The 22575-nt window shown below is 32.8% G+C and overlaps 4 protein-coding genes and 1 pseudogene across 6 annotated transcripts; 1 reads left to right on the top strand and 4 right to left on the bottom strand.

The window, feature by feature from the left end:
• Positions 1-97: 97 nt before the first annotated feature.
• On the top strand, positions 98-8742 carry WDY (WD repeat-containing protein WDY). Its single transcript, XM_029303958.2, has 18 exons — positions 98-191; positions 270-374; positions 430-615; positions 910-1021; positions 1094-1230; positions 1298-1492; positions 1573-1783; positions 1860-2065; positions 2270-2470; positions 2573-2817; positions 3090-3344; positions 3423-3506; positions 3584-3843; positions 3980-4220; positions 4296-4470; positions 4559-4753; positions 4884-4972; positions 5047-8742. The coding sequence occupies exons 1-18, from the start codon at positions 168-170 to the stop codon at positions 5114-5116; spliced, it is 2991 nt and encodes a 996-aa protein (XP_029159791.2). The 5' UTR covers positions 98-167; the 3' UTR covers positions 5117-8742.
• Positions 4744-9151, bottom strand: Incenp (Inner centromere protein). Its single transcript, XM_029303956.2, has 7 exons — positions 8190-9151; positions 7012-8061; positions 6773-6937; positions 6499-6683; positions 6043-6421; positions 5856-5970; positions 4744-5745 (listed from the first exon to the last, which is right to left on the bottom strand). The coding sequence occupies exons 1-7, from the start codon at positions 8631-8633 to the stop codon at positions 5552-5554; spliced, it is 2532 nt and encodes an 843-aa protein (XP_029159789.2). The 5' UTR covers positions 8634-9151; the 3' UTR covers positions 4744-5551.
• A 63-nt stretch (positions 9152-9214) lies between these two features.
• On the bottom strand, positions 9215-20213 carry LOC114931805 (multicopper oxidase 3-like). 2 transcript variants are annotated; one of them, XM_085487373.1, is made up of 10 exons: positions 19979-20213; positions 19603-19705; positions 18400-18514; positions 17826-18036; positions 17020-17186; positions 16730-16907; positions 10726-11127; positions 10190-10411; positions 9825-10043; positions 9215-9729 (listed from the first exon to the last, which is right to left on the bottom strand). In XM_085487373.1, the coding sequence occupies exons 1-10, from the start codon at positions 20052-20054 to the stop codon at positions 9560-9562; spliced, it is 1863 nt and encodes a 620-aa protein (XP_085343499.1). In that variant the 5' UTR covers positions 20055-20213; the 3' UTR covers positions 9215-9559. The 2 variants fall into 2 exon arrangements, with proteins under 2 accessions (XP_085343499.1, XP_085343498.1); XM_085487372.1 differs by having other exon boundaries at positions 18400-18511; positions 19979-20128.
• On the bottom strand, positions 11123-15491 carry LOC146721160 (uncharacterized; annotated as a pseudogene). The gene is made up of 2 exons (XR_014925776.1): positions 14855-15491; positions 11123-13861 (listed from the first exon to the last, which is right to left on the bottom strand). The product of XR_014925776.1 is annotated as an uncharacterized LOC146721160 (transcript).
• A 399-nt stretch (positions 20214-20612) lies between the features above and the next one.
• LOC114931796 (INO80 complex subunit B) lies at positions 20613-22542 on the bottom strand. The gene is made up of 6 exons (XM_029303949.2): positions 22247-22542; positions 21995-22163; positions 21627-21807; positions 21252-21482; positions 20976-21148; positions 20613-20751 (listed from the first exon to the last, which is right to left on the bottom strand). The coding sequence occupies exons 1-6, from the start codon at positions 22290-22292 to the stop codon at positions 20619-20621; spliced, it is 933 nt and encodes a 310-aa protein (XP_029159782.2). The 5' UTR covers positions 22293-22542; the 3' UTR covers positions 20613-20618.
• Positions 22543-22575: the final 33 nt, after the last annotated feature.

Here is a 22575-nt window from a genome sequence, read left to right on the forward strand (position 1 = left end):
ATTTGCAATGGCATTTGTTGGTAAAAATCATCCGAGGTTAGAGGAAAAATAATTACAATTCGCAATACAGTTTATAAATACATAATCATTATTGCAGAATACAACAAGAATTCGAACGATATTTCGAAAAGCAAAAGATAGAAGAGCAATGTACTGAACAATCTTTGATGCGTTTACATAATGCTTTTCTGGTTGTTAATTTATATATAAATGTTTTTTCTTTATTAATATTTACTTTATATTAAAATATATTTTTTGTTTGTATTTAGGCGACAGAAAATGAGGAAATGGATTTTTCTCAACTGTATGACGCTTTTCAAGACATCCTCGAGATAAAAATACCACAGGACGAGTTTCAAGTTCTTTTCAACAAAGTTGGTTAATCAAGTCATTTTAATTGTTCCTGGAATAATCGTCACGCAATTTCAGATAAAATCCAATGGTAAAATAACGTGGAACAAATTCATCTCCTATTTACTGATAGAATTTCAAGACATAGATACCACTGTGAAATCACAGATGTTGGAAGCACCTTTAATGGATCCACCAAAATTATTAAGAACGCGTCATCGCACTTCTGTATGCAGAATCACATTTTGTCCGGAAGTTTTACCGGTACATACATGTATATTTATGTCTATGAGTATCTCGAAGAGTCTGATACGAGAATTAGTCAGTATTTCGATTTATTGTACTGAGATATCATTGTGTTAAGAGATCTTTTTTTTAATAATTTATTAGATAGCGATATATTAGAAAATTGGTTTTTTTTAACAAAAATAACTAACCGACTTGTATATCAATATATATTTCTTATGCAAAATGTATCTCCTGTCCGCGAACTTATTTATTTATGATCATATATCATTTATAAGAATTTATGAATTATAATAAATATTAAATCTTTAGGACAGAAGTACGAGTTTTCGCAGAGGTTGTTATCTGACCGTAAGCCGAGAAGGAGTGATTAATTACTGGTCGTTAGATCTTGAATACGAGCGCACTGTACAATCCAAGAATCGTTAGTACCTCTTCAAGTATCTCTCTTCTTCTTTAGTTCGATAATTTCTTCAACACTTATATTTTTTTGCAGCATATTTAAAGGTGCAATCCACTGCAATAACTGACATGATTGTGCTGCCGGATGTTCAGATAGTGTGCACGAGTTCGACGGAATGTGATTTGAGATTTTATGACACAGCAGCGAAAAAATTTGATCTTCGCGTATTGGTAAGTGATGATATGAAATGTCAACAATTTTAATTCGAGGCAGTTTTAATCAATTGCATACTTTTAGATATCTAGTTTGGAGAATGCAGTAGTTTGTATGCACTATTACTTCAATGCAAACATTAAGGAGAATTCCTATATCGTCCTGGGTGATACAAGTGGATCTGTCACAATCGTGTCCTTTAATCCTACGGATAGGGGACCTTTCAAACAGCACACCACTCGCGATGTAATTATTTTTCGTTACGACGACATCATGAAGGTATACAAGGATTGTAATAAAATATATATACATTAAATGTATATTTTGTGGAAAATATGTAACTAAAAAATTATAATTAGGGAGAGCTGCAAGGCTTTGAAATCACGGAGAGATTTAAGAACATACACACGAACTGGACTAGCCAAGTTGCTTATTACGGGAGCTTGCGAGTCTTCGTATCGAGCAGTCAATGCGGTGAATGTTCTTTATGTGTCTTCGATGCGACCGGAACGAAGTTGCAATACAAATTCCAAGTTCCCATGGGAATATCCTGCTTTGCGCTTTGCGAAGGTTTTCTTGTTGCTTTATAACTTACCGTATTACGATCGATTCATTCATTTTTGAAGGGTCATTATTTTTTTTCCAGCGAGTCACACGCTAGTAACGGGTGGACCGGACTGTATGATCCGCATTTGGAATCCATTTGTTCCTGGGAAGGCGAACGCAGTATTTCCTGGACATCGTTCAACTATCTGCGCACTTGTCGTGATAGACGCAGGCAAGCGTATTTATTCCTTGTCGAAGGACAGATGCATAAAAGTGTGGGACGTCCCGGCTCAAAATTGCATTCAGGTTGTTTAGAAGTTAGAATTGTCTAATATAATAGTCTTCTTCCCCTGCTCTCTAGATTTCACGATTGTACAATATATTCTGATAATTATATATATTATATATCTAATTATATAAAATTATATATTTAATTAATTACATATATAATTATAATATATGATAAATATATATAATAAATAATAGAAAAAATATACATTTCTCGAACAGACATACAATAAATTACCCAGAGAGCTGAGCGAATATGCTCCGATGACCATAGTATTCAACACGCTGACCCGTACGATGATCATTGCGAGTATGATGATAGCCATTCTCGTTTGCGAGCACGTAATTAACGAGGAAACTTCGGATGGCTACACACACATCAAAGGTGTTAGCTGCGTTCTTTACAATCAGCTTTTTCACGTGGTGAGGAACTATTTTATACTTATCTAAAAATTTAACGTTATAACTCTTTATGAAAAACGATAATGTATATATTCATCGTTCTGTTTGTATTAATATGCGCAGATTATTTCTACGGGATTGGATTCGTGTATCATCGTTTGGCATCCTTGGTCCGGACGCCGCGTACGTCTGATAAAACACGCTCATAGTATTTTTCGATACGGACAATATGTTGATGTCGAGATCACGACGGCCTGCTTCGACGAATCCGAGCAATTTTTAATTACCGGCGCTAGAGATGGATCACTGAAAATATGGAATTTTAATACAGGTGTCTGTATGCGCAACATGATGGTCGACTATCAATGGTATATATAATTGATATAATGGCTTCAAATAATGAATATTTAAATAATAGCTAGATCAAAAATTAAACGAAAGATATAATTACAAAGTTATAACTTTCAGTTATTACATATATTCTGCTTTTTTCACGAAAATGTCCTATTTGTATATTATAATAGAAACGAAATACAATTAGATAGATACGATTAAATACAATTATACAAATCATAAATACATTACGACATTCTAAAATAACGAATTATTACTTTATATTGTTCTTATTTCTTTTGTATAGCGAAATAACCAGTATTGTATGGTACGAAAATCGAATCCTGTGCTGCAGCTGGAACAAACACGTTACAGAATTGGCGGCTTTCGAGTCTGACATATGCAAAAAGAATTGGACGACCAGTCACACCGACGATATTCTGTGCTCGGCTGTGAGATTCCCTCAGCTGTTAGCTACCGGAACTTATAATGGAGAACTGATTCTTTGGAGACTTGAAACGGGTCAGCCTTTTAGAAAATATCAAGTGGTTGATGTTAGCAGGTGATGCTACTTTGGTATTGTCATGAGCACAATAAACGAACACGTTAAACGGAGGAAACACATTAATTGATTTAATAGGCATATTGTAAGGAAGGAGACAGATGCACAGAAAGCGTTTATACAATCCAATGAGATCGACAAGCCTATAAATCAGCAAATTAAGTAAATTATATTGCTTGTAATTATAAGACATATTTTTTAAATATAAATTTTAAATTCTGATGTTTCTTGTCAAACAGTAAATTGACTCCGTGCGCCCATCAAGAATCAGCATTAAATATAATTCGCGTGATTGCGGTACGCGCGATAATTTTCTTGACCGCGCGAGAAGCAAAATCAAATGTCGGAACGCTCTTAGTCGCCCTCGATTCTGGCTTGGTACAAGTGTGGACACATCATCCAGCGGCAGGATTTTTAGGAGCCTTTACGGTCATCCATATTATGGGTGATTGTGCGATATCGTTGGCTACTGATCCTGAAAATCAGTTTCTCGTAACAGGTTTTTTTTTCTTTTCCTAAGAATTTTCCAAGAGACTTTAAATAAATTTTTTTATATAAAAATCTTTAACTCTTTGTAGCTTCGTGTATCAAAATTCTTCCTCAAATGTTCATAATTTCTTTTCTCTTGTTCGAAGGACACAGCATAGGCTATATAAAAGTTTGGCTCCTTTCGAATTACATGCTACCAAATCCGCCGAAGGTGTGCATGCCTCTATTAAGATTGGAATTTCCGTTCTTGTGGAAAGATATGATAAACGGAAGAGCGAAGAGAGCAGTGCGAAAACAGGCACTGCCACTTCTGCTGTCGTCTGTACGCGGTCATATGCAGGGAATCACGTCTCTTCAACTTATTTATAGCGCGCGAATAATAGTTAGGTATGTACGTTCTAAGAATATTGACACTGGGTATATATTTATTAGTAAATCTAAAAGATTTGATCGAATTAACAGCGGTAGCGCGGATCGTACAGTACGTTTGTGGAGTTTCGGTGGTCGTTACATATCAACCCTAGGCACCTTCAGAAATTGGATTCCGATTTTGCCCACTATACCTGTACAGAAATATTTCGAGGATTATAAGCTTCCAGCGGATGTCAAGCGATTCGCCAGTTTTACTACTTTGAAGGTAAAATAGAAACTATATGTATATATATAATGTATTATTTATTAAATTATTATATATAAAAAAAATATCGTTTTTTGATGATGCAAAGGTACTTCACGGTGGTATGAGACGAATTCAAACGGAGATCAAGGAAGAGATTGATATCTCGAAAGAAATTCTCGAAGAGCGACACATGTTATATGGAAAGCAATTAGACAATTCTATGATTGAGAATTATTATAAATTACAATTACCTAGCAAAACGTATCAAGAAAACATCAGATTAGACAATACTTTGCCATATGTGAGTGCATACTTGTTTATGTATGCTTCGATGAATGTTTTATTGCATAATATTTATACATTTTTATTATATATATATATATATATTACAAGAACATTTTTGACTTTAGTCATTTTGTATATTTGTATAGATACCAATTTACACACATATACCAACATATTCTTTGAAACCTGTAGAGGCACAAAAAACACTCTTACTTGGACAGAAAATGGAACTTACGTATGGACATTTAATTCATATCACTGGAAAAGTATAATTCATCTGATATTTTAAAAAGCTATTTTTAATTTCAGTAAAAAAGTATACTTAAGAAGAGCAATGAAACCACTACGTTTGCCTACTAAGAAAATTTCTGCCAACTAATTTTATCGCAACATTGATTCCTCGTAATGAAAACTTGTAAAATTCAAAATTTTAGTGAAATAATATATATTTTACGCAAATTCAGTAATTTAAATCATTATTCGACACGTTCGAATTCAGATATTTAGTATTATTCAGACTTGCAACTGTATACAAATAATTTTTAATACACTCGTGTATTAATTACATTGACTATATATTACAGACTTTAATTTCTCTTTATCGAATACAATATATATAATAATTGATGTATAAATAAGTAATGGAAATTACGAGTTATCAAATTAAACATCAGGATAAACAATTTGCCCTCATGTTTTTTACATACATGCAAAAAAATTAAATATTACCTATGTGCTGCATGCACATGATAATGGCTATTATTGTTCGGTACATAAAAATTTATAAGTGTAACATTAAATTTAATTATATATTTTAGTCTGTTTCCATCATGGAAATACGTGGCGGTGTTTTCCAGATTGCACTAGATGTACGTTTCAATCGACTTCTATCAATACCATGGAATAATTCAGTTAAATCTGGCGTACGTTTACGAGTATCGAAGAACTTATAGATAAATTCCTGTGCAATATATCGTTGCATCGCAAGTTCCGCTTTACGAACGTCTGCTGCAAGTTTTAAAAAAATATATATACACATATGTTTTATACATCTTACAAATATATACACATTGTGTTTTTATTTTAACATTAAAGTAAAATATCAAGAAAATACATACACTTTGCCCAATATGGTATCTCATGTTTCGGTCTACTTTCATCATCCGATTGATCATCATCAGGATCGCTATCCAATACGTAGTTTATCACTTGAGCTTTATTGGCTTGTTTATACTGCAAAAATAGAGCAGTTATATTAATGCACGAATAATCATTTTCTTCGAGATAAAAAATATATATACTCACTTTAGCTTGAGCAGCAAGCATTTGATTTTTTTGTTTCAACGCCTCAATAGCTTGGGCTCTCGCTTCCGCTTCTTTACGTTTCTCAGCTTCTTGTTCCCGACGTTTTTGTTCGACAAGCAAACGTTCAGTTTCTTCTTGCTCCTGCACCTTTTGCAATCTCTGTTGTTCCTCCAGTTTGCGACGTACTTCTTTTTCTTGTGCTCGCTGCAATTGAGCATGACGCTTCTTCTCCAATTCCTCGCGTTGCTTTTCTTGGATCAAAAGAGCTACTCTTGCCTTTTCTTCTCTTTCTCTCTCAGTTTTGTGCCGTTTCTCCTGTTCTAGCTTCTCCTTAGCTTCTCTTGCCAATTTATTTTTAAGTTCCTTCTCTTGTCGCTTTCTGTATATAAAATATACGTGAAATATTACTCTGGCAATTGTATTATATTTCTTGCATTCTAAAATTTTATTTTATACCTTCTCTTTTCCTCCGTCAGTAATCTCAAGGCTTCTTCTCTCTTCTTCCTTGCATCTTCCTCATATCGTCTTTTCTCTTCTAATTTCTCCAAAGAATTGGTTTTACTGATGCTTTTTGGAGGTTGAATAAAGGATTCCACGTTAGTAATGATATTCGTGCGAGAAGCAGTTAATGCTTTCGTACCCTAAATCAAAATATATGTAAGATAAATATTTAATCTGTATTAAAATGATAAAGATTATAATATAAAATTCCAAATAGAATTGAACTCACATTCAAAAGATTTTGAGCATGTGAGGGAGTTTGAATACGAGGGATTGAAAGCTGTACCATCTTTGCCTTGGTTAAAGGTGTCATTTTTTGCAGTTGAGTTTGCTTTATAGTTGCTTTATCATGCAATAATGATTTGGTAATTTGTCCTGGCATTTGCTCTTTATTCTGAAAATAAATATATTTATTATTAACGAAATATGTTAGAAAAAATAATTTATAATAAATAGATGTGCTTTTACCTCTTTAAATTCTTCATCACCTTTCTTTTGTTTTGCTAATGAAATCCGCTTTGCTTTTGCAAGTGATTTACGAGCTAATATTTGCGCTACATTTTGCGTCGTATTTCTCGTTTCTGCTTCAGTCTCTGCAGCGGCCATTGCACGAGTTTTTGTTCTAGTTACTCTTGGAGCTATGTCTACGTCAATTGACTTGGGACTATACGTCACTGCTTGTTCAAAAGCTTCAACTCGTTTCTTTACAGATTCTTTTGCATAAGGACTAAATAATGCGTTCGATTTGTATGGAATTTTAGTTTTCTGTGGGACTGTGGACGTAATCTTGTCTTTAAGACGTGTTTTCAGTGGTGTATTAGGAATTTCATCCTCGCTAGACAATGATAACACGGATTTTACTTCCTTCTTACTAATTTGTTTCTTCCGTCTTTTCACTTCAGGCGATGATTCATCATCTGTAATTAATTCATTATAATCATTGCATCGTGTAGTTTGTTCATCTGGCTCCGACTTAATCCTCACACTTGTTCTTTTCTTTGATTGTCTATCCTTTTCAATTGATGCTTTTTTTATTACCACTGTTTCATTTAATTTTTGCTGTTTTGACAAACGTCCTAATACCACTGTAGTGTTTAATACTTTTCCAGGCAATAAAGAACTAGATTTTAAAGTTGAATTCATAATTGGAATAGGTTTTCCAATTGCATCCTCGTACATAGATAGTTCCTCAATGTCATCAGTATTTGATGTTACATTGTTATCTTTATTTATTTCTTTTTTTGAGGATTTTTTAGAGCTTGATCTAGTAGAACGTATTGATGGTGACAATTTGGAAATACTTTCTTTTTCAATTTTTTCAATGTGTTCAATTTTCTGAAGAATCACTATAGGTTGATCAACTTGTTCAGATTTTTTCTTTGTTATTCTCCTCGTAGCTCTTTTTGTTTCCATTTGATTCTCATCTACTTTACTATACTTAGAACTACTCTTAGTGTCCTCTTCATCAGAACTACTCGTCATAGACTTCTTTCTCTTGGCCTGATTTTCTCTCTTTAGCTAATAAAATAAAATCATAATATATGTATATATATATATATATATATATAATTTTCTACAATTTATAATATATAATATGGCATATATACAAGAATATAAGAAATATAAGAATATAAAAAACTACTAACCTTCTTTACAGAGACATTCTTATTCTCATCAAATGAGTTTCCCAATTTTTCGAAATTAGTTGATTGTTTTTTAATATTATCTGCTGCTTTCTTGGATGCACTTCTCTTCAATCTACCACCTGCCACCTCTTCGCTTGTTTCTTTCTTCTGCTCATTAGTAGATCGAAGAGAATCCGCTGATGAAATATCCTCTTGTTGAAGTACCTCATCTTCTGGTATAGTTTCAATACGTTGAATCGCTTTCTTCCGCAGAATCTTCGGTGTCTTCGTAACTACCGGTCCAGATGAAGGTTGCAACAACTGAGAAACCAATGCTCTAAAATAAGTCACACTGTCCTCGAAGTTTTCATCGAGATGCTTCCGTAATTCCACGCTACGATTGTGGATACTCAAAAGATCCTTCGCAATTATATCTCGGATCTCGTCCTTCGATTTGATGTTCATGATGAGGCTGAAAGAGATTATCGTCGTCCCCGAATCGTGTCAAGTTTTCACAGACACAACGCTGTCAAATTTAATTCTTATTGCAGCAGCACAAGTTTTGACGACATAACGCGTATTCGGAAATAATACTTGGGAAAACACTCAAACAAAAAAAAATCAGACACATTACACACCGAGTAAAGCGTTGCTTCTTGGCGGGCTCATCCAAGACTCCGTCATTCGCCAGGAACTCCAACCGAAGGAAGTAACGACTTTTCCATTTGATTTAAATTGAGACTGCAGCAGCGACATCTGTATCCGTTTTCGTCGCGATATGTTCGTAAAGACAACGTTTGAACTAGTGTAGCCAGTTCAGCTAAAAAGAACAGACTAAAAACTGCACGTAGGACAAGTTTCAGCCAATCAGCATCATTCATTAGATTAACATAAGTCCCTAGTGTCCCTAGTGTCATTCACGATCAGCTGATCGGGTTGAAACCATGTTTTTAAATTCCTGTTTATTAGAGGAATTTAAAAACTGATTTTTACTAATATTTTTTTCTTCACTTTACATAACTATACATTTAATAAACATAAATTAATTAATACTGTATAATAAATTTATATATTTAGTCAACACAGTACACCTAAAATGAAATTACACTTATATAACAAGAAGTTTGTTCAATCCATTGGCTGCTAATGCAACAGTCTATATGACAAATTTTTGTATGTAATATACAGTGTTTTTCGCTGATAAACAAAGCTTTAATCTAATGGTAAACATTTTCCATCAGTCTCACAAACGACAGTCTCAAACAATATATTCTCTGTTCGATAATGAACAATAATGTCCTGTATCCTGTGTCGGACAAACTTCCTCTAACTCAATGATTATATTTGGTGTAAATTTTATATTATATCATGTGCTATATTTAAAAAGAAAATTATGCACCCTCGAAGATATAATCCATGCCTTTGTTACTGCCACAACTAGGAAAGTCGATTGGTATAAGAGGCAAATTTTGATCGAGTCCTACTTTCATTACAAATTGCATTTTAGGCCCTACTAATTGAGGATGTACAGCAGTACTTCTCGCTTCCCATAACCAATATCCTAAAAAGTATATTACAATTTTAAAAATTATAATCATTATACATAGATTTACCCTATATTTGTGATATACATGTAACAGATACAATTTTTTTTACCTAAATTGTCAGTGTAGAAACGAAGAATAATATAGCCCTTATTCGGTACAACGAAAGTATCTTTTTGCACCGGATTCACAAGATTTCGATGCAGCCTCTTATTACGGTCCAAGGATATAATTTCATCTTTGGTAATAGGCTGTTCGAAACTTTCTTGGCCTACGATACTGGCATTATATCCATGTAGATGAAACGTATGAGATACATCACCTCCGAAACCTAGGAAAATATGATTTTATATATAATTGACTTTATTCTAAAGAATTTTTAGTGTAAGAAGCAGTTTATATATTCACATTCTTGAAGGAGATATTGAGAAAAAGAATGTTAATTATCTCGCAGAGCAATCGCGTGAAAAAAATTACCTTCATCTATTAATACAATCTCGATTATTTTCCACGATGAAACTTCAATCATTTGCAAACACTCGCAAAACAACGGTGTGTCGGCGCAACTCCTAGAACGTTTGTCGAGGGTACAAATCAACTCCTTCAGAACGTTTTCCGGTTGCGATAATATTGGAGATGAAGGATACTTGAAAGACATGCCATTAATCTGCGCTATCTTCCTTACGCCTTCATCTAAGCCTGAAATTTTTCTTGATGTAATAATGATGAAAATGTTATGTTTTTTTTCTAAAAGAAAGAATATAAACGACAATAACAAGGCATTTTCCTGTCACTGTATCTACACAATACGATGATATTTATTAATATTTTTTAATTCTATCTCTTTTTTGCATTTAATAATAATAATTTACCGAGCTAGAAAACTGTCATATTATTAAATAAGGAATTTTATCTTTAAAAAATATAAATATAATAAAAATATAAAAATATAATAAAAATATAATATAAAATATACAAAAAAATAAAAATATAAAATACAAAAATTTCCTTACTCAAATAAGCTGGATAGTGCTTCGATACATAAAAATTGAAAGACATGTCTGTCATATCATCCGTAAAGAATGAAAAGGTATTCATGTCGAAAGGCACATAGATAGTTTTGTCCACTTTTTCTTCCAATTGCAACAATTTTTTACTCTTCAGATCCAATGAACAAATTATATTTTTCGATATTCTATGACAATGATGACCACTTTCAATGATCTTAAGTGCTTGTTCATCAAGGCTGTCAGCATCAGTGTTATCCTTTATCGCATACGAATCCAATCTGGTAAAATCTTCGTAAAAAATATATCCCTCGTGGCGCAAATTACGACAATCTCCAAGACCCTGAATATCGAAGGCATATTTGGCAATTGCCTTTTCTGCCATTAGAATACAATCAAGTCTTTCGCCTGAAAAGAAATTTAATATCATAATTTATACGCTATATATAGCTATATATATATTTTTGCGCTTTATTTTATGTACGTTATAAAATTGATTTTCTCTTAATGAGCATTTCTCTCTCATTAAACATAATCAATATTACAACTTATTCTATCAAAACACAGTAAAAGTTTTAATGATCTTCTGAACATCAAAGGAGCAATATTAACAACGAAAGTAACATTAACGCTATAATTTTTATTTTGAACAAAAAGTATACAAATTTCAACGAATATAATAAAATTTTTATAAAATATATATCTAGATAATTACGAAAATTTTTTGAGAGAAAAAACGTTTAATTGCATTAATACATATACATTAAAGTTTAAGTTGCGCTAGAAGAAGAAAACGATTGGATATACAAGGCTGCTATTGAATTTGCACATGTTATAATTCTCTTGAATTTTCTTTCGGGTTATAAATTACTTAGTTTCATTAAGATTACTTGACTTAATTCAATTTTTAATTTCTTTTATATATGTTCTATTGTAAACTGACAAGATTAAATATTTTAAATTATTATTATAAATTGTTGAAATGAAATTATAAATCAGAAAATAGCTCATGGTTAAGTTCTTAAGAAATCTGATCAAGAGCGAGAGATCGGATATCATTAATGAGAAAGTGCCGAGTCAGAGTGTAATTGCAAGATGTAAAACAAAGAATCAAAACACCGTGATATGTGATAGTAATCAGTCATTGCATCCTTTTCCTTAAATAGAAGATTATATAAAGTAATAGTATCTGAAAATCGTTCCGGGAAATCAGTCTATAAAGGAATATATCTGAAAATGTTTAAATATGCAAATAAAATTGTTTATATTATTTTTACTAAAATATATATGTATTTTGTGAAAAAACGCAAGTTTTGCTTCTATCTGGTGCGTTTTAAATCTTTGAGCGAAGAATCCTTTAAAAGCTCTATCGCTCTATTAAACACGAGCATAACGGTACATTCATATTTAACTTACTAGTCTATAATTTACTCGCTATTAATCTCTGACGGATTTCAACGAAAATGCCACACGAGCACACTTTCCTTTCGCGCAAATATTTCAAGATTAATGAGAATACGTTGAACAATTCATTGGAATTTAATATTTTGAATAATGAAATGGCGATATATAATACAGATATTATTAGACGAAATACACGTTTTACTCGCGTTAATATAATAATTCACTTCGGCATTTATAGATATAAGATCGATAAAAGTATTGCAATAAAATTGTAGTATAGATAGATATAGATAATTAGTGTAATCACCGCTACTTCATATTCTCGATTCAATTTATGGACACTTATTAAAGCTAGGGAAGAACTACATTTATTCTCATCTATGTCGACGTTTAATATTTGTTTGTAAAAAGTTATGGCGATTGCTTCGTACATAATATTGCATTATGACGGTGATTACAAATAAAAAATATTGCATTGATTTACATTCACAATCAGTGTCACATGTGATCTTCATTCACATTTCATTGTCATAGATTTTTCTTAAAAATTGAAAAAATGAGGGATGATTTTTGTCCTGATTATTCTTAAATGTTCTGCATTCTTTTTGCGTTATTATTGCTTTAAAAACTCATATTAATTCAATTCAACCCAAATGTCTAATTGAAAAAAACAGAATCAAATACATTAATGCATTATTTAATACTAATAGTTTCTAAATAAAATTTACACATTTTATTTACAAACGTGTAAATAAAAAAAAGAAGATTGTATGTGCTTGTGCTCATTAGAAAGTATTTAGTTTCAGAGAACAATTAATCTAATATATCAACATATTTTCACTCAAATACAAACAAAAAAATTGCCATTATAAAATCTTGATCATAGATCAGTTTTTATAGAAACATCCGTTTTCAATTAATTGTGTGACAATGATTAATTATCATCAAGATCAAAGGCATTTAATTTTTTTGAGAATTTAAAATACGTGATATCTTAAATAATTTTTATAATTTAAATTATGTCCTCTTTTCCCTCTTATTTCTATTTAAAAATTAAAGCTCGGAGAAGCGAAATACGTAAATGAGAAAGCGGAAACGGGGGATACATAGATAATTATTTCGTCCGGGCTCTATTCGTAACGAAATCTTCCCTTTACCACTGAAGCCTATTCGAGCTCGTAGTAAAGATAATTCGACAGCAATGCTGAAGCTTTATGAGAAGTGCAACGACGACACTGATGGCTTATCGCAGGGTGTCTTCGGGATGTCGAGGATTTTCACTATCAAAACCGGCTCATTAGCGACGCGTTTGCGCGTAAACCCCGATCTCCGCCTCGAAGAGGATCTGATTGATCCTGAGCTTGGCCACCGATCTTGAGTACGAGTCCGGGATCTCAGCGAGCTGAACTGGCGATACTCTCGCCGAACTTGGCGAACTCCTCCTTTGTCTTTCTCCGTCCCTTCTCATCCGTTTCTCCAACTTTGAGCTTTGTCTGTTTCGACCTCGTCGAGGTCGACCGGCGAACCAAGGTCTTGGACTTGGCAAGGAGCAACTGTACAATTCCATCGCCTTTAGACTGGACGATGAAGACTCTTCAGCGTCCTCGCTCAGTGAAGCGTTGAAGGAACCGGTACCGGAGCCGTTTGTCTCTTCATTGCAGTCCATGAATGTTATGCTTTCAGGATCGATGTCGCTGACAATGTATTCTTCCTGTAGTTTTGATCCCTCCTCGACTTTCTGCGAAAAGGGGATCAGGCTGGATCAAGAATTTTATCGCGCTCTGATAATAGCGACAAAAAGAATTTACGTTCTCTTGTTATTTATTATTTTAGCAACAATTGAATTAGAAACATTTAAAATTCAATCAACGCGTTTGCACGATTTTTTTCTATTCTCTCGCACACGTTAATAATCTTCGAGGATTGTTGATTGAAAACTTTCACGCGTATTAATTTCTTTCCTTGCATAAAATGTGGGAATTGAATTGCTATAGTAGAAAACATTAATAAAAATTGTAATTGTCTTCTTGAGAAAGTGACTTTCAGATATCAAATGCAGAAGTTATTCGAGATCCATCATCTTCGTGTTGTCGAGATGTTGGCGCATCAAAATACTGCGCGTTATCATTATTGTTCTTCCGTGAATGCGATGAAATTAAACAGTAATATCGGAATTATCACAGAGTGGATTGTACATAAGCAAACATCGACTCTGGACTTCCACTGGGAAGTGAAACGATCAGAATGTATGTCGTTGCGCGTCGCCGCATGAGTCAATGAAGCATTTATCTCGATCGGCGACCTAATGCGCTGTTTTTTAATGCAAATTATATTTTATTAGTTGAATAAAATTTTACACGTTAAAGATTGTGAAATCGTATTACGATATTTTAAAAATAAAAAATAAAAAAATACCTGTAAAAATGAGATTTAAATCAAATAGCGATTAATTGGAAAAAGATTGCGAGTTTCATGCGACTAAAAAAAATTAATTACTCTTTCTGAAAAATTTCTAAGAACTAATTATTGTATATCTCCCCCCTCCCTTCTCTCTCTCTTTCTTTCCCTTCTTGAAACAGAATGCAGTTAAATATATATGTATATCGTAATTTTCGAATGAACAAAATCAAGGATTCTATAACAATATTGACTAGGTAGATCTTAAAAAAAATCCTAAAAAAAAAAAAAGAGGAATCGCAGATCACGAATGATACTCTCCTTTTCCGCGTACCTTCTTCCGCTTGCTGTATCTACGCGTGCCGAATTGTAGAAACTGCATCGCTTTGAAGGCGAACCACTTGGAGACGTATACATCATCCGGGCCGGTCGCGGTGTCGCGGCTGTTCTGAATTTTGTGCACCTCCCGGGAGTACTGGCACTTGAGATTGGTGATCTTCTTCTCGACCTCGAGGGTGTTGCAGCGGAGGATCTTGGCGAGTTCCTGGATGGCCAGTTTGCGCTTCGTGCGATCCCGATAGCCCCGGGCGTTCCAATCCCAGAGGACCCGGCGTTTCTGATACTCGCGAAGTAGCTCCAGAGTCTTGTCCCGGGTCCACTCCATGCCGAGATGCGTTCCGCTGGATGCGCCTAGATCTTCCCAAAGACTCATGCCGTGACCGTACATGTAACGGGATGAACGTTTCTTCTGAGCGGTCCGCTGGCGGTTTCGCCGCGCGAAAACGCGCGCGCACAAGGAAGCAGTAGCAAACGGGTCGTCGTCTAATAAAACCGCGAGGAATCAACACGACGAAAGCCGCAGCCGCGAAACGGGCACGCGTTTTAATGATTTTTGTGCGGGGCTCACGCGCGCGCTTGGTCACCTTGCTTTCTTTATTTCTCTTTGCGGGAACCCCGGCGAGAACACGAAGACGACCGAGTCTGCGCGAATATCGTCCATATCCCTATTGCTTCGACGCGATTCAGCATCCACATCGCTCTTATACAAGCGTTGCATTACGAGAGGAAGAGAGAAAGAGGGTGAGAAAGGGGCAAAGGGGGAGGAAATCTCCCTCTCTTCCTGTTGCCGATGCTAACTGATGCCCCGTAATACCCTTCTCTTCTTGGTCGACCTCTTGGGATCTTTCTTTGTTTGCTCCATTAAATTTTAAAGCGCGAACATTGACATCTTTGCACACCAGGAGTTGTGTAAAAATTTCAATAATTGATCTAGCATCTTCTAATGATGTTTTATCTTATCGGTTTTTACTATCTCCGCCTTTCTAATTACTTATGAATAAACCTATGCGTAAACGTTACATTATAATTTTAAATATTTAAAACCTGTTTTTTTATCGCACTTTCTTCTTTCGTTTTCGCTTCACTATTCGAATTATTATTTTTTTTTTTTTTTATGCAGTCAGATAAAATGCATGTACGTGATTGATCGCAATCAGAAACACACATACATATGTATAGATTGTATATATACGAAAATGTGTGCACTCGACTCGAACTGATGCATTTCTCTTTTTTTCTCATTTACATTACATGATGCTCTACCTCTCGCAATAATTGCTAGTCTGTCGTATTAGATACCGTGTTAATAAAATTTTTGTGCACTCGACTCAAATTGATGCATTTCTCTTTTTTTCTCATTTACATTACATGATGCTATACCTCTCGCAATAATTGCTAGTCTGTCGTATTAGATATCGTATTAATAAAATTTTTGCAATTTTTGTTATAATCAATCAAATGTTAGCGACAGTATATACTTATTGATTTGTATAATGCTATTTTATATGTAGCACAATGTTATCTCATATTATTTATTTATTCGTATAATAGTTTTAATTTATTATATAGAATAGACATAATGTTTTATATTTTAAGATGTAGCGCAAAAATCATTTAGCACGTGCAATATATGCAATATACGTGCATTAACTCAATAGCTAAGCTTGTTAATAGAACATTACTACAATTTTATAAATTGAATAAGTTGAGATAAAATTTAATCCTGTCATTTAAAATTTATGAAATTCGCGATGCAGTTTTGCTACAATTAATAAAGAAACCAAGACCATTCTTATGCAAACTTAAAACTATGTTTATCCGGAGAGTGTTCGGATATGACGCCGGAAAAGCAACAGGATGTGAAACTTACCTGGGAATAAAACAACATGCGTGCCCGTCATTGATTGCACAGGATTGCCATCAGCAGCCAATACTCGGAGCGAGTGTCTATGAGCGGATAGCAAAACGGGACAGTTGTGGGCATTGGCATTAATGAGACGTAATAGATAGGAAAATCCATGTTTGACTCGTACAAATACTTCTCGTGCCTGTAAAAATTCCATTTCGAGATGTAAATCATTCTTTTTCACATTGTCGTGTATTTTTATTTTATAATTTAAACTATATACAATTATTTTTATAGGGGAAAAGTATATATACCTGACCATTTACGAGGAGCTCATTCGGTATAGGTGGATATAAGGTTGTTTGTTGTGTCAGTGGAGTTGGTGACCTTGATGACAGTAAAAGTATCCTCTCCAGACTGGCATTGTTATGTGGTCCTCGAACTGTCAATGACCCGTACACTCCGTCGCCCTGCTGCGAGACTAATAATCCCCTCCCCCATCCTCAATTTTATTTCTCTCACTGATGACTTTTGAACTAAGACGTGACTATTAGCGCTGTAGAATTCTACGAAGGTCTCAAGGAACGCGCGGTGGATTTAAGTAAAAATCACGAAGGCTCTTTTGCTAAGAGAGGATGAAATATCACGGAGATTGGACTGGACCACTCGCCATATCGCCTCGATTGGATTTTTGTCCTCCAACGTTTTTGTTCTGTCGAATAGAACAATTCTCCCCGCGAGACCATTTCGAACAAGCCACGATATTTCAGCGCGAAATACTAATTAATGTACTTAACAAAAATCGCGACTTATATTTGCGATAAAGAAACGGTGAGAAGAGAAACGTCGGTTCTCTTGCTCTTTCGGGTCCATGGACTTTATTGATCTTGCTATTCTTGATGCAAGCGCCGGATAAAACGACATTCTACGGTGTAAACCGGAGTCAAAATCGAGCGAGTTGGTTTTAGTTCGAAATTACAGCTGAGTTTGCGCAGAATTTTCCTTTTCAATTTATCCTTTTGTTAATATCAATCATGTAGCGATTTTATGTATAGCCCGCGATCGAATTTACAGATAAATATTACGAAAAATTATAATAATCTCTAAACGTTTTACGTACCTGAATGAGCGTGGTAGAAGTATGTTCCTGCGCTCTTAGGATTTATTTTATAACGAAAACCAGCGAAAGGAAAAATCGGGCATTGCGTTATCATAGGCACACCATCCATATAATTAATGTCCTTTTGTCGAATTCCATGCCAATGCAAAGTTAACTCGTCACTTTTTAATTTGTTATATACAACAACTTCTATTGTGTCGCCAAGACAAACCTACAAATATATATCGTTTTAAAAAAATTTTCTTTCACACAAATTATATACACATTTTCAATATTAATTCATCAATGTTGATCATCAATGTTGATTATATATATTTATATATATATATATATATGTGTGTGTGTGTGTGTGTGTGTGTGTGTGTGTGTGTGTGTGTGTGTGTGTGTACGTATATATAAAGTATTGCCATAAAATAATATAATATGATATAATAATCAATAAATTGATTATTATAATTATGATATAATAATTTTAAAAAGAATATATACTAACTATGAATATATTGAAGATTAGACATAGAAACCTGATCAATATTCATAGAACAATTTTTTGCATAATCGAACTCATATTTACTTGTATTGCTGGTCCTGGACTTCTTCCATTAATTGCCAAAAAGCTCTTTGTTCCGATAACATTTGTACACGTGGAAATCTCATCCTTCTCCTCGATTTTGTTTTCGCAAATACTACTAAATATTAAAAATATATCAGATGTATCATATTAAAAATATATTAAATGTATTACGTTGTTATTGCTAACAGTTGCTTATATTTCTAATATTTGTCTTTTTTATGAAATATAATTATATAAAATATTTTCATAAAATATTTATTTAATAAAATTTGCTGCACAGTCTGTTAATATTTTTTACTTTTATTAGATATATAATAAACGAATAAACATACTCAGATCATTTAAATTTAATTATTGCATTAATAAAATAAAATAATAAAATAAAATAATAAAATAAAAACGTAGATATATATATATATATATATATATTTGAGAATCGCCAGACAGAATTTACTTGCCAGTACGGTCGAGAGAAGTTTTACTTTTTTAAAATAAAATAAATTTATTAATTTATTTAAATTTTATTTGATTAAATCAAAAATTTTATTTAAATTAAAATTTTATTTTCGATTATATCTACGTTAAAAAAATCAAAACAAAAATGGTTTGAAAGAAATGTAATTCAATAATCAATTTATTATAAAATAATTATATAAAACTACGTAATATTGCTTGCGTTAAAAGCGCATCGCGAAGATTTATATATACAGTATACGATGCCATAATCTGAACCTAGATACTTTATGTATGTAGTACATATGAAAGTGGTAGAGTGCATCTTTGTGTCGTATTGGAACCTGTTGTACATCAAAGTACAGAATGTATTCAACGACCGTAAATATTCACCGTTAGAACGTTGCATTCCAATCCGCAAATAAAAGTAAAAAAATATTCGCTATATATTATTGCGAGAAACATGTTAGAAAAATTTATAAAATTATTTATTCTAATCTTATTAATTCGAAACTTTCTGAAATGTTTCGCTTTCTTAATTTCGTTTTACATTGCATATTTTTCACGCTATTATACGTATCTTTCAAGCTCTATATATAATTTATAAATTCCTTCTTTGATAGTATATATATACATATGTATATGCATATAGCATCATTAAATATTTGTTAATTTAAAAATAAGATAAATTAAATATATCTACTTATTAATAAACAAATATTAATTTATTTTGTAATACTTTTATCTTACCTTATTGTGTTCTGCAATTCTGTGACGAAGAACTGATAAACGCAAGTCTTTCTTGAAAATGTTTCGCCGGAGCAAGGACGCACACATTCATGAGAATCGTCATCTAATTTTTGAAAATAAGAAAATTGTTAGGCTCATTAAGCGAATTATTGCGTTCATATTAAATAAAAATAAAAATCTCACTGATCGATATGATATATATATTAATGATTAACATTAATTCATTAACTTCATCACTTCAATTAAGCGCACCACTTCGCGTAAGAATGCAACTGTAGTAAAATTTTTCAATAATTTTTTCGAAGATACACTCCTCTTTTTACAGGGCACAAATCAACGAATTAAAATATTCATTGTGGTAAAGGATTTCACTCACCGGATGTTCCAAAACACAAAACCAAAATCGAAGAAAAAACGAATATTAAAACTGTTGAATAGCGAAGACACGACATGACGGCCCAGAATATCTGGGTTGATATCAAGCACGTATACGTACATAGGTTTGAACAGTCTTGCGCGGATCTAAGCCGAGACAACCGACCGACCGAGTCAGGAAGTGAACGTTTTGCGAACAGCTTACTGCTTGGTAGATTGTAAGAGTGGGTGAAAGAAAGGGGCCTAGGCTATCTTAAAGTATTACACTTCAAGGAAAAACTATATCTGTTTTCCTTTTTATCATAAGATACATTTGTTGTATAATGCTCTCAAATGCAGTTTTATTATATACATACATACATACATATATATATATATATATATATATATATATATATATATATATGTATATATAAAGTTGAAAAAGCATTTATAAGACCACAATAACAAGATAAAAAAATTTGTTTTCGAAGAAGAAACAAAAATTCATATTTCCATAAATATACACATACATAGAGTTAAATAAGCTATTTTTAAATAAAATATTTCTACATTTTATCGATGCTGCTTTTACATTCATAAAGCTATATTTTAGAGTTTCTTATTCGAAAAAATATTAATTTTCACTGTCTGTATATTGTTTATGTGTTTAATAAAAGATTGATTTTGTAACATTGTAAACTGCATAATGGTATTCCAGTTTTGGAACATGAATATCTTTTTGGATTTCTGCATTGATTTACACCACAAAGGATTTGTTTTGGCGGAATTTTTCTGTAATAAAATTTGCAAGAAAATATATATAACTGTTGCTTATATATAACGGGTGCTTTCCAGGAACGACAGTGCGAGTACAGAGTATCATTATATTTTCTTTTAATACCAGTAAATAACAAAGATAAAATGATACTCTGTCGCACTGTCGTTGTTGGAAAGCACCCTATATCTACATTAGACATCATTAAAATGCTGTGTAATAATAATTCTATTATACTTACTCCTTGGTGGGACAAAGTGGAAAATCTTCACCAGGTGGTAGAGATATAGAACTTCCTTCAATCGTTAAACGATATGTCACTAATGGTACTTGTCGCTTAGATAATCTGCCCTTACTGCTAACTTTGGATGCTTTAGATTCCTGTTTCTTAAGTAATCTTTCCATTGTCTTTTTCTGCAAAAGTAATTTCAAATATAAAAATTATTTTACAATATTCATTAACTTATCAAAATTAAGATTATTGGTTTAATAAAAAATTTTGACTTATAAACAGTACTTCATCTTTTTCTCGTTTTTCATCTGCAAGTTGTTTTCGCTTCAGAGATTTCAGAGCAGCCTTCTGTATAGCTTCCGCAGTCATGACTTTTTCCTTATAACCAGTGGGTAATGACATCAGTTCAACACCTGAATTTGGCTCAGTATCAGTTTTCCTCTCAAACATTGCTCTCTGTCGAGCTGTCATAAGTTTGGGATCCTTTGGTTTAATTTTTTTCAATTCATCGTCAACCTGAAATAAAATATGCCTTTATTTCTCACAGTTATCAATCTATTTTTGATCAAAATCTATACAAACAGAAATAATATATGTTACATATAGTAACTTTTATATCTATTATAAGAGACAAAATATTTAAGGAATTATAATATATACCTCTTCCAGTTTACCAGACTCAATAGCATCAAGCCATCTTTCTTCTTCACTGCTGGTTCCACTATCTTTACCTTTGTTGCTTTTTGGAATTTTCTTTTTTGTAGTTGCTTTTGGAGAAGATGTAGTATTCATTACAGCTGTACTTATACAGGTTTTCAACATTTTTTCACGTTTATCCAAACTAGAAAATAATCATTGCACATATGTCAAATGTTTAAGTATTCTTGAAATATTTTTAAGCTAGATATAATATTGTTCCAAACTATTAAAAAATGTTTCTATTTATATATCTTAAAAGCAAAAAGCAGTACATTATTTTGTGATATAGATCATAAAAAAATTATAGAGAAATATTATAATATATGTACCTCCTTTCCGTATCCTCCTTTTTCATTTTTATCCTGAAACTTTTCTTCCGATCAGTATCAGCTGTGATATCAACAAAGACGTCGTTGTCATGCATAAGCTTTTTCTTTTTATGCTTTTTATGTTTATGTTTCTTATGTCTTTTTTGTGGTAGGACATCACTTGTATCTGCTAAATATTTAATCAACGAGAATTAGAAAAATTTACATTATATATCATTGAAGTATAAAAATTAATATGACAGAGAATCATACCTAAATTCATTTCTTCTTCGGTACTTATATCTCTCGGTTTACCCATTAGATTAAAAGAAGTAGCTAAGTAATTTACCTAAGAAATAATATACCCGAGATCGAAATTGCGTAAAGACAAATGCAAAACATTTGTAAACATTTTTTTTACATGAATATATTTCAATCTCTACTCCATCTCATTCTAAAAGTTAAGCTTACCATGTAGTAAAAAGGTTGGGTTGTTTGAACTAAAATCAATCACGTGACAAAACTAGAGAGAAATCTGAGAGTGGCCACCGCGATTCAGTGGATGCGTGTACTAATGCGCCCATAATCTCACGTCAGTTTCA

The sequence above is a fragment of the Nylanderia fulva genome, unplaced genomic scaffold (assembly GCF_048542155.1).
Source record: "Nylanderia fulva isolate GAGA-0341 unplaced genomic scaffold, ASM4854215v1 Scaffold54, whole genome shotgun sequence".
Lineage (NCBI taxonomy): Eukaryota > Metazoa > Arthropoda > Insecta > Hymenoptera > Formicidae > Nylanderia > Nylanderia fulva.